The 14,429-nt window shown below is 37.7% G+C and overlaps 1 protein-coding gene across 5 annotated transcripts in view; it reads right to left on the reverse strand.

The window, feature by feature from the left end:
• Positions 1–4,680: 4,680 nt before the first annotated feature.
• Positions 4,681–14,429, reverse strand: part of NEDD4 (NEDD4 E3 ubiquitin protein ligase) — a 49,853-nt gene continuing 40,104 nt past the window's right edge. For all 5 annotated transcript variants that reach the window (XM_042824172.1, XM_042824168.1, XM_042824169.1 and 2 more), the window contains 8 exons: positions 12,327–12,422; positions 11,172–11,245; positions 10,972–11,032; positions 10,348–10,407; positions 10,150–10,257; positions 9,619–9,715; positions 6,555–6,627; positions 4,681–6,479 (listed from right to left, as the gene is read on the reverse strand). In XM_042824172.1, the coding sequence (XP_042680106.1) occupies positions 6,377–6,479; positions 6,555–6,627; positions 9,619–9,715; positions 10,150–10,257; positions 10,348–10,407; positions 10,972–11,032; positions 11,172–11,245; positions 12,327–12,422 (672 nt within the window). In that variant the 3' untranslated portion in view covers positions 4,681–6,376. The remainder of the gene's footprint in view (positions 6,480–6,554; positions 6,628–9,618; positions 9,716–10,149; positions 10,258–10,347; positions 10,408–10,971; positions 11,033–11,171; positions 11,246–12,326; positions 12,423–14,429) is intronic.

Consider the following 14,429-nt stretch of genomic DNA (forward strand, 5'->3'; position numbering starts at 1 on the left):
AAGAAAAACCAACCAACAACAAAACCACCTTATTACACGTTATTCATGGCAACACAAGCACATTGGGTTTGTTTCCAGCAGCTGCTGGAGCACGGGAGCTGTTTCTTACTAACTAGGAATTACCAAAAGTCAGCACCACATTGTTTGCTAATTTGCATTGATCTGCCGTAAGTGTTCTTCTCTAGCCGATGTCTAGCTGAAGGTTTTGACAGCTTTGCATTCAAAAGGTCAGTAACCATTCCTCAGGGCAATTTGATTTAAACCTTTAGCATTTCACATGCTCCCAACAGCAGTGTGTAGCAGGACATGTGTGTTCGCAGCCTCCAAAAGGTCGTACTTCACAGCCCTCAAAAGAAAATCCAAGTCAGAAATATTGCAACTTGTAGAAAATATCAGAAAAGATATCAGACAATTAGGAACACGTTTTTCATTAGATTTAACATCCACTCAAAAGGGCTTAAGAAACACAAATTGCAATGCATGTTTTCAGTCTGCGGTATATTTCAGCTGGAAGTTCTACACTGCCACATGCAGGAAAGCTGCCTTATCTGTCTTTCCTCAAGAGGCGTGCTCACTTAATGTTTGTTCAGGTTTTTCAAGCCATCCGCCCCTTCCCCCTTCCTCCCCCCTCCCCCCCCCCCCGAAATCCCAAGCCTCTCTGGGATGAAAACCTGAAACCCACAATGCAGAATTTGTTTGAAGTCTCATTAAGCAAGAAACCTCAAATTAAGGACAGCTCAGCGAAACAAAACATTTTTCTACAGAGTCACGTGGATGTAAAACAAGTATTACATACAAGTTCTCCCTCATTATCCCCTTTGCGAGCTGTTTGTATTCTGATTAGCGTGCTAATGATACACGTTTCACACAGAAAAAGCAGTTAAGTCTCTACTTCAAAGAAAAATGACTCCGTGTAAGAGTACCAAAGCTAGGCTTGCTTCTCACATGCTGATTTTGTGAGCCACGAAGAGCAATGCAGCAGCTAGATAAATGCTTAATCTTCGTTTGCAACAACAAAGACGGTAGGTGTTTGCCTTTTGAAGGTACAGACGTTTTTGTTGCTGGCGGTGGTCTTACTGCAGATAATACGTGAGCTGCTCTCGGTTCACATCGTAAGAACGGAGTGCTGGTTCCTTTAAACAAACGGTTCATTAAAAAGGAGAGATACGAAAATAAACTGCCCCTCCCAACAGAATCGCATAAAAGAAGATAATTCGATAATGATTTATGATCTATGTGAGGAATCCAAGCGCCACAACAAAGTAATTAACAAGAAACAGAAAGGAAAACACAAATAAACAGACATTCTAACCAATGACAGACAAAAGAGGTGAGTCTTCTGTTTCAACAATCTAAGCTACTTTTTAACCACACAAGGAATGAGTAAATGAAAACAGTACTTAAAAGCGACATCTTCACTTCTAAATATTTCATACGTGTTTTAGTATGTTCTCATTGTAATGATGTAATTTCCACTCTGGGGACTTGGTAAGAGTATCATGTATTGGCTAAGTAACGTTTAAGTCACACTGAAAAAAAGAACAAAAGGAAAAAGGAAATTGTGCCGATCCAGGTCATGTTTCATTTTGAAGGTATGCCAGGGAGTCTGTGGATTTCAATGGGAAATGCACTGATTTTTGTGAATACAGTCAACTACTGAACCAGCACCAAAACTAAGGATTTGCAGAAAAATCAAACACCAAAGCAGTAGGTAGTTTGCAAAGTACGTTTGTGCATGAAACAGTGATGTTAGAGAGGGGAAAAAAAATAAAAATAAAAATAAAAACAAGAGGACAAGGAGGGAAAATTATTGGACTCAAACCTATCTTTAGGAAAAAAGTTTACTATATTACAGGCATGACTTACTGATAGTATTTAAAATCCTTTATGTCATGTCTCCTTCAAGCAGCACTAGTGATGCCTCAGCTGCACATAAAAGAAATTACTGTTTAGCCCCCTAATAACCCACAGCTGTGCCTCACAACAGAGGAAGAATGCTAAGGAATCAGCTATATCACTTTATGAAAAAGGAACGATTTGAGACGACTAAAACCCAGCCTGAAAAAGTTAATTTTGAGGGGAAAAAAAGACACAGGTCCCTGTCCAAGTTTTAAGTTGCTATTGGATGTTTCTTATTCATAGCTAATGTCTCATTTCTGTAACACACCACCACAAAGCATTTACACGTGACAGTCCTTAGAGTAAATGGGAAATTGTACAGAAAGCCAATTTTAGAGAAGGACCAAAATACTAAAATTATTGACACAGGCTGACAATTTAAGGAAGCCTCTAAGCAGACTTTGCATTAGAACCAGCTCAAACATACTTTACCTGATTTAGACTAGCTGAAGTGAGCTAAGGACAGCAGTCATGTTGCAGCCGCGTTCCTGCGCAGCCTGGAAGCGGAGGCGCCATCTCGTGACCCCGCGCAGCACCGCTCGGCTTTCAGCAGAGTTCCAAGCCCCACGGTAACCCAGAAAATCCTCGGGCTCTTTGCATTGCTGAAAACCAAAGCCAAACAGATGAGATAGCAACTGCCAAGGAAGGCACCAGCCAGGGGCCACAGCCTCATCAGTAGTGAAGAGGTGACATGCAGGCCAGATTCTTGTATTTTTCAGGTTCTATTAACATCAGTTTGAATAAATAATTGCTTGCAGAGGCCATGATCAATGGCAATGAACTCTTACGCTTACTGCTCTCAGTCTTGGAGCAGCAGAGAAAACAAATACTAAAAACATCTATTAGTTTTCAGTTCAGTGTTTCAAACAAAGTGAAACTACTTCTGTCATGGCCGCCCTCTCTCTTGCTTTCTGGTCCAGCCTGCACTCTACAGTTGGCATATTGTTCAAATCTATGCTCTGTACTGATCAGTACATTTATCTCATACCTACCCGGGAATTTTTTTCTGATGTACTGTCACCTGGCACTGCTGGGTGTCAAAAGTAATGAAATTGTTACAGAGGTGAACTTCATCCTCCAGTGTTTAGGAAGTGTGATCTGCGGAACTATGAAAGGGGTCAGCAATTGGCCCACAGAACCACACTAGTAACAGTGTTTCTAGTGAAATACTTTGCTAAACCATCTCAGTAGGCTCTTTGGAGTTAACCCCTTCCTCCCAGTCTGGGACATTTCTGGGAGCAGGGAAGAGGGAAAACACAAGTTAAAAGTGACATGCAGCAGATCCAGGAGTACCAACCTTGTTAGCCAGTCCAGCACTGGTTCAGTTGTTTCTCATTACTTTCTGAAACCTCCAAGATCCCTTGTGGTGGCTTTCTGGCATTGATCAGGGAACTTAGTCTCCTGTAATAACCATGGTTTGCAACTTTGGAGTTCCTTGAGATGCTTTTAAGACAACTCTACCTACTTCTTCATGAGAAATGGGTAACCTAATCCAACTCCACAGCAGGATACTTGGTGTCTCTTACATCCTACATCACAAGGCTCCGAATCAGCCTGCTAACCCCCTTCCAAAGGGCTCCCTGCATCCAAGCAGCTGCAGCCACATGTACCATCCCATCACACCTTCATTGTATTTTGTGTCTGCACACAGGAGTTCTTGCTCCTCCTAGTCTTTTTCTGGCTGTGAACTGCATTCAGGCTCTTGAGGTGGATCCTCTTCAACCTTTGGCAGCTTCCATAAGGGCCACCTCCTGTCGGCATGCCCCAGTATTAGCACCAATGACCCGTGTTCTCACACTCTACGCTGGTTTGTTACTGCCATCCCTCAACAAACTAGCTTAAAGCTCTGGCTTTAAACTAGCTCTGAGCCCTTCCCGACTGTACCTTGTCCCTTTCTTTGTCTCCAACAGCATCAAAACAATTCTGAAATTTCATACCTAAGGCTAGTGAAGAAGAGCATCTTCTGCTGCCTGAGGTCACAAGTTTTGTCCACACTGGGAATCTATATTCAGCAGCTGCCCATCTATGGTCCTTAGCTTTCCCTTCTTACCATCACTCCATGATATGATCACTTGCCTCCACAAGGTTGCCACAAAAATCCTGGTTATGTTCCGGTGTTCATCTTTCATGATGCTCCAAGTCTGCTCCCTTGTCCACCGGCTCCTGAACTGCGCAACACAGTGCCATGCCTGTAGCACAGCTCCTGAAGGTAAGGCTAACGAGCCCTCAGCTCCTAGAAGAGGTACCAGACACTCTCTAGCAGCAGCATCCTTCCTCACAAGCCCCCTCCCATGCATCAGGGTGTTTCCCAGAGCTGGCATTGAGGACCAAGCCCTGTAGTACATCCCCACCACTGCTAGACATCCCATGCTGTCTGGGAGCAGAATTTCAGGGCTCTTTTCTTTCCACTGCTGCACTCACCAACTGATGTCTGTCAGCTGTATGCCTGTGACCAGCTGAGAAGGCTTCTCCCACAGGTTGAACTGAGCTTGACAGTCAGCTGGAGTTTCTGTGGGGCCTTTGCCTCTCTGCTGTGTAATGTTTCTGGGCTGACAATACAATGAAGGTTTGCAGTTATCCAAAATTTCTCTTTTAAGAAAGCATTTTTTTTAAAGGCAGCATGTCTGGCAAACAGTATTTCTGCACGTAAGCAGCTACATATATATTCAGTAATGTATTATGGTGGAACTATTGTTCACAGTGTACTTAACAGTACTAAATGCAATGAATTGTTACTATTTCAAGATTACCAACTTGCACTTCGAATAACTGAGTCACAACTTATCAGAATAAACTTTTATTTACTGCTTTCAGGATTCTTATTTTATACTTTAAAGTATGCAACAAATACTGCTACATTCAAATCTATACAGATTTACTGATATATCATTCGTGTTTTACAAAACTGCTTATAGATTTGGGAAATCTGTATAAATTACCTTTATTTACATGTAGTATCCTCAGCCCTAGCAACCTAGTCAAAGAATAAAACAAACCGGGATTTTAAATATCCCTTAAGACCCATTACAAGTTACACAATTTACATATCTTCATAGAGAGATGTGCTACAATACCTTCTTGCATATTTCTGAAGACTGACTAAAGAGAAACTTGCTAGCCAAAGCTAGATGCCGTCATTTCCTCTGATCATGTTGGTAATAAAAAGTTCAAATTACAGCAAGCTGGGTATATCAATCAATTCTTTTTCTTTTATCATCAAGCTGACTAATCTTTTTAACCAGCACTTGCTCAAAAAAACAAACAAAAAGCATTAATATTCATACAAAATAATACCCACATTTACAAAAGAAATCAAACTAATATTTATATGACAGGTCGATCTACAATAAATTGCACATTGTTGGTTATGACTTTGGTTATACTGTATTAACAAATTTGGTTTCTAGACTAACAGTGGAGAAAAAATATAAAAATGCAGCTATAGAAATTAGCATAACCTGTAAACATATTAAAGAACCAAATTCTGCCCCTGGTTATATGTGCAAAACTCCCATACGTTTCTGAGAAGTTTGCACACATCAGACTGCTGAACTTGGCCCAGAAAACCCTGTAAACATGTTCTTTATTGTTACGTAGTGCAATACTGCAAGAATGGATAATAAAGGCCTCTAACTACCAGTAACCAATACTCTGTGATAGTCATACAAATTTTGCTTTAAGATTAATTTGTTGCAAATTGCTGAATTGAAAACATTATCCATTGTTGAACTACAAATTTATCAAAAAAAGTGAACACTCAATAAACCAACAACATTATACAAATTCTGACAAGAAAAGATACAATTTCTCATTACTATTCAGAATTATGCTGCTTGTGCCTTATAGAAAGTCCCGATTTTGTTACATTGTCTTAACAAAAGCAAGTTAGAAATAGAAATAATAGAATAAAAAAAACTGTAAGCAAGTCAACGTTCTGCAAACTGATAGCTGATAACACCAACAGATGTTCTGCAATGTCTTACCAATTATGCTGAATTATAAGGTGCTTTGGGCAGGTCTGTAGCAAATAGCCTGAAGCAGCACAGATGATATTGCATTACATGAAGTACATATTTTTAACTCACTAACAATTTTAGTCGTTTCTCTCAAAGCAGCAATTCAAATTTACATCCTCTGCAAAGATTTCTTCACAGTTTTACTTCAGTAGTTTACTGCAGGACAGTCTGTCAAATACTGTAAGAACAAGCAACTGCTTAAAAACATTTTAGCTGTTGACTTACTTGGCATTGGCCCATCCAATGTATATTTCGTAGTAACTATCAAAGTATACAAAACTGTGGAAATGGCAAAATACGTTTTCAAACGTTAGTGAATTTTTAATACTTATTTTACAAGTGATACTCTGAAGATTGAATACTCATGTGACAAAGTAAAATGGTAGTCCCTGGAAAGTTCAAATCTGTAAACCCTTGAAATGAAGTTGCAGCACTGGACCGTTACAATTTATGTCTGTGGTTTAATCCACCCCATCAAAGCCCTGAGTATTTTCAATCGCTAGAAGAAGTTTATCCCATAAATCTTCAAATGAATCATACGGGGGCAAATCCAAGCGATTGAAGCTGAAAAACAGATGAAAATTCTTAAGCATTTCATCATTAGCTCAAGGATATAGTTTACCTAAATTAAATACTCACCAGGTATGAGCTCTTGGCAATTTTTCAGGGGTACCCCACTGTTCAACTGTAAACAACTGTGGTCCATTTGAACCTGTAAGGAAGAGTATTTCAGTTCTTACCTGAACATATGATTCTTCTCATTATCATTACAAATTATGACATACATTGTTCTTTAGTCAGCCAATTCTGACTTCTGCACGAATCAAATACAGTACATGCAATAACGGTCAATAATTTGAGTCTACTTGAAGCATTTCTTGGTACATCTTAATTTCAAGAGACTTTCACACCTTCGAGTCAGAAATTTAAAACCTAAACACGTATGCATAGCAATTGGCATTGAACACTTCACATGGAAGACAGTTTTATGCTACATGTGTTTTTTGTGTGAAAATTTAGACGTATTTATCACAATGTGCCCAGTTACAAAACCCAGCAGAAATTATTCAATGTGTACCTTTACCTAGGCTACAGCAGAGTAGAGCAACTGAACACTTTTTGAAATACAGCAGCCATATGTGTAATTCCACAAACTCAGCGACCTCATGAAATGAACACATGCACCTGAGAAAACTGTTGGTTAGCAACTGCAGCTCCAACTACACCTGAGTCTTCAGCAACTCTTTTACATGTGACATATCTGAAAGTTTTTTTTAAATCTAATGAAGTCGTCCCATTGTGGATGGGAAGAGCCCTTCATAACCATTTACTTAAGCTGTTGAAAGCATTTGTCTGCAAAAAGAGCGTAGTTCAGAATCACTATTTTGTCACAGAACAGGAGATGACCTGTAATGGCTGGTGCCCTCTCACTTCTACAGGGAGACCATCAATACAGATAGGAAGCTCCCAAGATGGAGTTGCTCTCTGCCTCTAAACTGGAAAAGGCAAAACACGTTTCAGATGAGTAGCAGTAATGCTAATATGCTGATCCATGAATACATCTAAAGGTATACAGCTTAACGTACTCTACACAGTACCTATGAAATTATTTTGGTTTTAAAACTCAATATGAAAAAAAGAGAAGGTGACTATGACTCCTCTAAAATGGCTTTTTTTGTTTGTTGTTTTTTGTTATACAAGTTACACTTGTCAATAAAAAATATTTCATCTGTGGTTTTATGGAGGCATGAAAAAAAGGTATATGCATAGTCACATTAAAAAGAAAGGATGATACTATAACATGTATTAAAATGCATAGTGCACCAATAACAAATAAGATTAATGAACTCAAAGTTGTAGAAATGGATGTGGAAGAAGATAGCCAAGATACATAAAAAAACAAAGCAACAAAATACACAATAAATGATATATGATAATATATATATGATTATGTATATATTAAAACAAAACAAGTGGAGAAAATCCTCCCACAACTGCTCACATACACAGAAAGACAGGAAATACCAACCAATGCACAGTAACTACACTCTGTATATATACACTGAATGAATTTGGCAGATGACAGCAGACACTGAGCACATAAAATATCATCAGGAAAACTGATATAGCAGTAGCTGTGGGACTACCTCCAGCTCCATGTTTGTTCAGCATGCAAGGCTGGTTAGAGAAGGCAACTAGAAAGAATGCCTGGAAGAAGGATGAAGCAGAGAAGTAGCTCTACAATTGACAATGCTTTCTACCATGCAATACAAAGATAAAACTCCCTTTTCACAACCAGGTGTGAATAAGCCTGTATTTTAGCCACTCAACTACTGAGCTGGAGGCTTACAAGGCAGAGGTAGGGAGAAGACAAGAAGTAGAAGAAATCTCATCTGTTTTGAGCCTTTGTTCTCAAACTTCGGTGGATTCACACCGTACTTTTTTAACGAGCAGAAATTCCCGGCGTGGCCACAAGAGGGAGATGTGCTGCCAGGAAGCGAGCCGCAAGAACGAAAGCAGCCCGGGCGTGGGGCACTGCAAGCACCCTTCAAAGACAAGCAGGTACGAGCGTGACTGGGCCCATTGCTGGGATTTAACGAGAGTGGCATGCTGACCACAGTAAAGAAGAAACGACTGTAAAAGAAAGAGCCAAAGCACTGTGCTCACTGAATTTTTCATTAAGATTAAACAGAGATAGTGAAACTGCGACTTGGCCAGAGGCTGCCCAAGGATATAAATCCCTGAGCAGAAAGGGGTTAAGAGATTCAACAGTTTCTTTCCATCATTCCTTACAGGATTTTGTTTTATTATTTGTCTAAAAACACTTCCAGAGGCAACAGAATTCCTATCAAGTTCCATGTGCTGCAGTTCCAAAGCAGTGCCCATGGATCAGGTGTGAGAGCAGACACCTGGCTCAGCTCTGCTGCACACACCATCCTTCTCACTGGTACACACAACTCCTTCAGTGAAGGAGTGGAAAGAAGAGAAAAAAAGAAGAGAAAAAAAGAGAAAAGAAAGAGAAGGGAAAACCAGGACACACAGTGGTTAGCATTTTTCATAGTCCTATTGTTCTATATACAAATCACTGTCTTGTTTACAAAGAAGGAAATATTTATTTAAATACACAAGTTAGACTGTTCTGTCACTTGCCTTTGCAATTCAGCCTTAACGAATTAGTTTAGTAGGAAACTCAATAGCTGATGGCAGCTGAAAACAGATTTCTCACAAGCACCCCTACCCTTTGTGGGCTGTCCTATCTGCTTGCCCACAGACTTTCCACAGCAGGCCAACTCATTTCAGCACTGCAGTCTGCTTCCCACTGCCATCTGCTTGCTTCAGTCTCCCTACTGTGGGTTTGCTATTTCTCTCTTGGCTCATGCTTAACTCACATCATTTCAGTGGTCCACTTCAGAGTATATCCTTACAAACAATTCTATCTGTGTAGGTGTGGCTTGGGGGCAGATAAAAGCAGTTACAGAACTCATGAGAATCTGAAGTTAACTGCTCATGCCAGTGTGTCTTTGTAATAGTATCTTCTGTAGCAGAATTTTCTTGAAGCTCATCAACGTGTGAGAGACCTTTGTAGCTCTTCAGAACTCATTTTAAAACAAATTAGGAAAAATAGGTATGTTTAAAGTCAAGCATCATTAAAATAGCTGAATCATGTTCTCAGTCAATTGTGAACACAATCTTCGGTACTCACCATAAAGCTCAGCAAATCCATTCATAGGTACACGTGACGTGCCAGTAACAAATTGTAGTAATCTTATTCTCTTTTCAGAGTCCATCATTAAGACTGCCTGTGTGTGATAATGATTATGATTAAAGACTTAGTGAAAGGTTTTTAATTAAGGTTTTAAGCTAGTAGATTTATGCAACATACTTTCCACCCCTACTGTCCTTTAAGTTTCCTAATGTTATCAACTAGCAGCCAAATTCCACTATTTTATTAAATGGAAGATTTTAACCTCTTCAGTGCAACTATGCCACAGAAAGCTACACAATAATATTTAACCAGTTTTTTTTTTTTTTTTTTTTTTAAGGCAAGTTCTCAGCAGTCTGTTACATTCCTACCATGCATATCATTCAGTTTTCTTACTGTCTCAGAATTTTCAGTATACAAATATTTACCCAACTACTGATGAATCAACTACATGCTGACCTAACACAGCTGAAAGGGTGCATCTTCTGAACAGGTTTAAGAAAAAAAAAAAATTAAAAAATCTTGCAATACCTTCCAAAACCACTGTATTACTTGATGATTTACACTGTAGCCATTTTTGTATTTTGTATGTAGTTTCCAATCAGCTACATCCACATCTCCCAGTCCACACATCAGTAACTACATAAATGAAAAAAAAAAAAAAGCAAAGTTTAAGTCTGTAACATTAAGTTTCATTATAATTTGTTTTCTTTTCAACGGTATGCTTACCTCCAGCTCATTTTCATCAAAAATTTTAATCAGATCCTGAGGTATTAGTTCAAAAAAGCCCTAAAAAAAATGACAGAAGGTTTTAAAAATCAAGTTAATATTATTTATGCATTTTTGTTTGCATAGAATGATATTTATGTGTTATAGAAAACAGAACTTAAGTAACATATCACATACAGGTGTTTGAAATTCAGTCATTCACCATCTGGTTACAGGACCTTTATTTCACATTTCTTTACCAGCTGTACTGATTTATCAACTCTGATCATCAGATATGTAAATATCACTTACACAAATAAGGATAAACTAGCTAGTTTCATTTAATTATTTTAGTCTGATTCCATTTTCATCATGCAGAATTCATTAAATAATTTGCATTACAGTTAAAGCTGTCAGCAAGGATTGAGAAATATGCAAATTTTCCAGTACGAATTCACCACCTCAGTAAAAATTTACCAAAACTATTTAGGACAGAAAATTCAAAGCTGCCATTGGAAAGTGCCACTGCCTTTTTTATCCTTGTAACAGTACTACCACAGGTCTTTAGGATGTCACATTCTAAAAAAACCCGTCTTAAGATCGGATGCAACAAACTGTGCAAATCTTTTGTTTTTAAAATTATACCTCTTTAAACGCTGCCATTTGTTTCTGTACTCTGCTCACAAATCTCCACTGAATTACAAGACTGTGGAAAAAAGTGAATATTCAAATTAAAAACAATTTATACACAGTAACAACTTTCTTTTGTTAATACAGCCAACACATAGGCTTGATTCTTAGAGAGGCTATCCACAGAGATACCCTGCACAGTGACCACTACTTACTGAATGTAGTCTCTCTTGTTCTTGTTGGTGACAACAATTTCCGATCCACCACTTTTTAGTTCATGTTGATGGGTCTAAATGAGGTACACAGAACAGATTTTACGTAAGATATGCACAACAATTCATGTGTTAATATTAGGTAATTCAGCTAAATCTTGAAGAATGTAGAATTTGAAAATTATGATAAATAGTACAAGTTCCAGAGGTCATAGAATAAATATTTTTTCTAATGCATTATTTAGAGATGCCAGATGACAGTATGTCAATCTCAATTTTTTATTATTTGGCTACAATAAGTGCCTTAAATTTGCATACAGGCTTTCAGTAGTATTGGCTTCAGTAACTGCATGTTCAGTGAACAAGTTTCATTTGCAAATATCCACGAAAAACACTTACAGAACAATTTCAGCAGTGATCTCCTGTAAATATGTGAATCTACTCATATATTAATAATTTTTTTATATCAGTAACTGATCAGAACCTCAGTAGACAAATGTCAAATTTTCTATTTATTACAGATGTAGTATTTCAGACTCTTAAGTGGAATCAATTTAGTTACACAAGATATCAAAGGCTATTTAGCCTATTTAGATCTTCCTGGCACCTGTAATTTAAAAAACCTTTGGTATTTCTATGTGACCTATCTTGGACAACTTTCTATACTAAACCAAAGTGGTTTATTCCATAGTTGTCTTGAACAGCTTCAAGAAAAACAAAACAGAAAACTCTATTATTACCTCTGAGAGAAATTTACGATTCCAACCATTTCCCTACAAGGGCATCTTTCCCAGCAAATCAGACAAAAATCAGTTTCCCCTCGATCAAGTAATGGGACCATCAATATTTTAGTCTTAGCTGCATTTACAGCAACAGCCACATTTCAATGTGAGTGTTAAGAAAAAAGTATAAGATATTATTTCTATGGCTGTGCTCATTTCCAAGTCCTTTATCACATCACATCCTGACTAACAAAGGACAGCATGAGCATGTGCCAGCTAAAGGAATTAAGTTGAATAAACAAAGCAACATGACTGAACGATGGATTTTTTTTGTTTGTTTTCTTAATACCATACAGATGGTATTAAGCAACTATTCTCAAAGGCCAAATGTTTTGTTTTATGTTTTGCCTACTCTAATTTACATATGCATACTAACCTGTCCAAAAAGTTCTTCATCAACTATAAATCTGAGGTCCAGTTCCGCTGGATCATTTTCAAGAATCCATCTCAGAGAATTGTAATATTCACTATCCTAAAAGAGAGAATTGCAAGTTCAATGAATGAATATGAGAGACTTACTTAAGTAGACACTGCAAAAAACAATGTTTCTTAAACAAATACAACTAAGTAAAACAACTCCTAGTCTTTTGCAGACTGAGTGCAGTAGTGATTTCATTGTACTTGCCCATCAAAGCCAACAACAAATGCTTCACTCTATATTGAAGGCAGAAGATTTATGTTTCAAAGACCTTGAAAAGCAGATACGTTGGAAAGTACATAGCAATGAAGCCTTAGCAGAAAAGTGTAGAGCTTAAAAAAAAAAATTATAACATGGGAGAATGTGGTTTTAAATACATATATACACACACTTAATTAAAAGTAATTAACTATATTTAAGTTTTTATTTCCATTTGCGATATATTCTCCAAGCAGGAACTATAGATCAGATTTTCTCCTGTTTTTTTTTTCATTTACTGTCATCAGCATTCTCACAGGGACATGAGAATACTGGAACATAACACTCTCTTTCCAGATAGGTGACATCTGTTCTCTTTCTACAGGAGAAACTCCTCTTTAAAACATCACAGCTGTCCAGGACAACGATAGCTAACCTTTCAGTGCTAGGTGGCACATTTAGTTTTAAAAGAACTGTGCCAGTCTAATTAATCTGGTGTGAAAACATCACATTGGAATGAATGGTTTGCCAACATCAGATTCAGAAACTAATGTAATGCCTAGCTGGTACCTGGATATCTGTTTCCCTCAAGGCATCATATCTGAACTCCCATCTTCAGTTCTAAAGCTTTGACAGACACATCCCTGCTACAGTAAAGCTTGTTAAAGCAAAATGACCACATAAAAACCCCTTCAAACAGGATGCATAAGCTAGTAACTCACAAAAAGGCTGCTCTAATTTAAGTGCAAGGGGAATGGTGTCAGTGAGAAATGAACTTGTTTGTTACTAAATAAATAGTTTATTATTAAATTGCGTTCCTTAAAAGCACAGTTACTGTAAGCATCGGGTACAAAGAATGGAGTAAATAAATCCTTTTCTCCCTTACAAAAAGCTACAATGCAGGTTAGATATGGAATGGTATGTTTATGAGCAGCGGCCTCTTGTAATGGGCACAGACAAAAAGGAAATCTCTCTTCACAACACAATCATTAAGCTTTTCTATACATAAGTACCCAACAATCATAAGCATGAAGTATTGTCAGCATAAACCAAAATGAAAGCTCTTGAAAGTGGGCAAAGTCCTTTGCTCATTAGAAGCGTGCCATATAGATCTTAGAAGGTTACAACCTGCAATTTCAGAATAGTGAATACACAATAAAGTTGTCACATTTCCAGCTAAAAACGGCTCTGTTACAGTTCAGTGAATTCCACAGTCTCAAACAATCTGTACTGGGTACACAGGCTCTACAACTGTACAGAACTACAAAGACTTCTGAAACTGAAGAGTCAGCATTCTCAGGACATCAATCACATGTATCAACACTGCAATAGGACATCACAGCATGTTCAGAAGTCATGTTTAGACTCAGTCTCTCATCTCTGATTTTATTTTCCCTTTATCATCAGACAAGACTTCAGAAACTTAGGATGTGAAAATTAAGATACACAGTATTTAAAAAAAAAAGGACAACACAAAAACTATTCTATTTCTCAGAAGCACATAGTAACTATATTCAGAGTTCTCATGAGACAGTAGAAAAAGTAATGAATTAGAGACTGAACAAAAATCACTCTGCCCAAACCACTCTGGGTAATACCCCCATTACCAGGAAAACTAACTGAATTTACAAAAGATTGTTTTTTCTCTAAAAATACTATGCTTTATTATTAACTACAGTTTTCAGTCTCTGGAAATACAGGTAATGTGTTTTTAACAATCAAAATACACACAAACATAAGAAACAGGTTGACATGGAGATTTCTAAGCTGTTAATGCTTATATTTATTTCTAAGTAACTTTCTGCCTGAAATATTTTCAGAAATATTGAATTTAGTCAAGTTTTTTGTCAACTAATTGAGGCT

Source organism: Centrocercus urophasianus, unplaced genomic scaffold (assembly GCF_019232065.1).
Source record: "Centrocercus urophasianus isolate 14NV4802_14NV808 unplaced genomic scaffold, USGS_Curo_1.0 seq_23, whole genome shotgun sequence".
Classification (NCBI taxonomy): domain Eukaryota; kingdom Metazoa; phylum Chordata; class Aves; order Galliformes; family Phasianidae; genus Centrocercus; species Centrocercus urophasianus.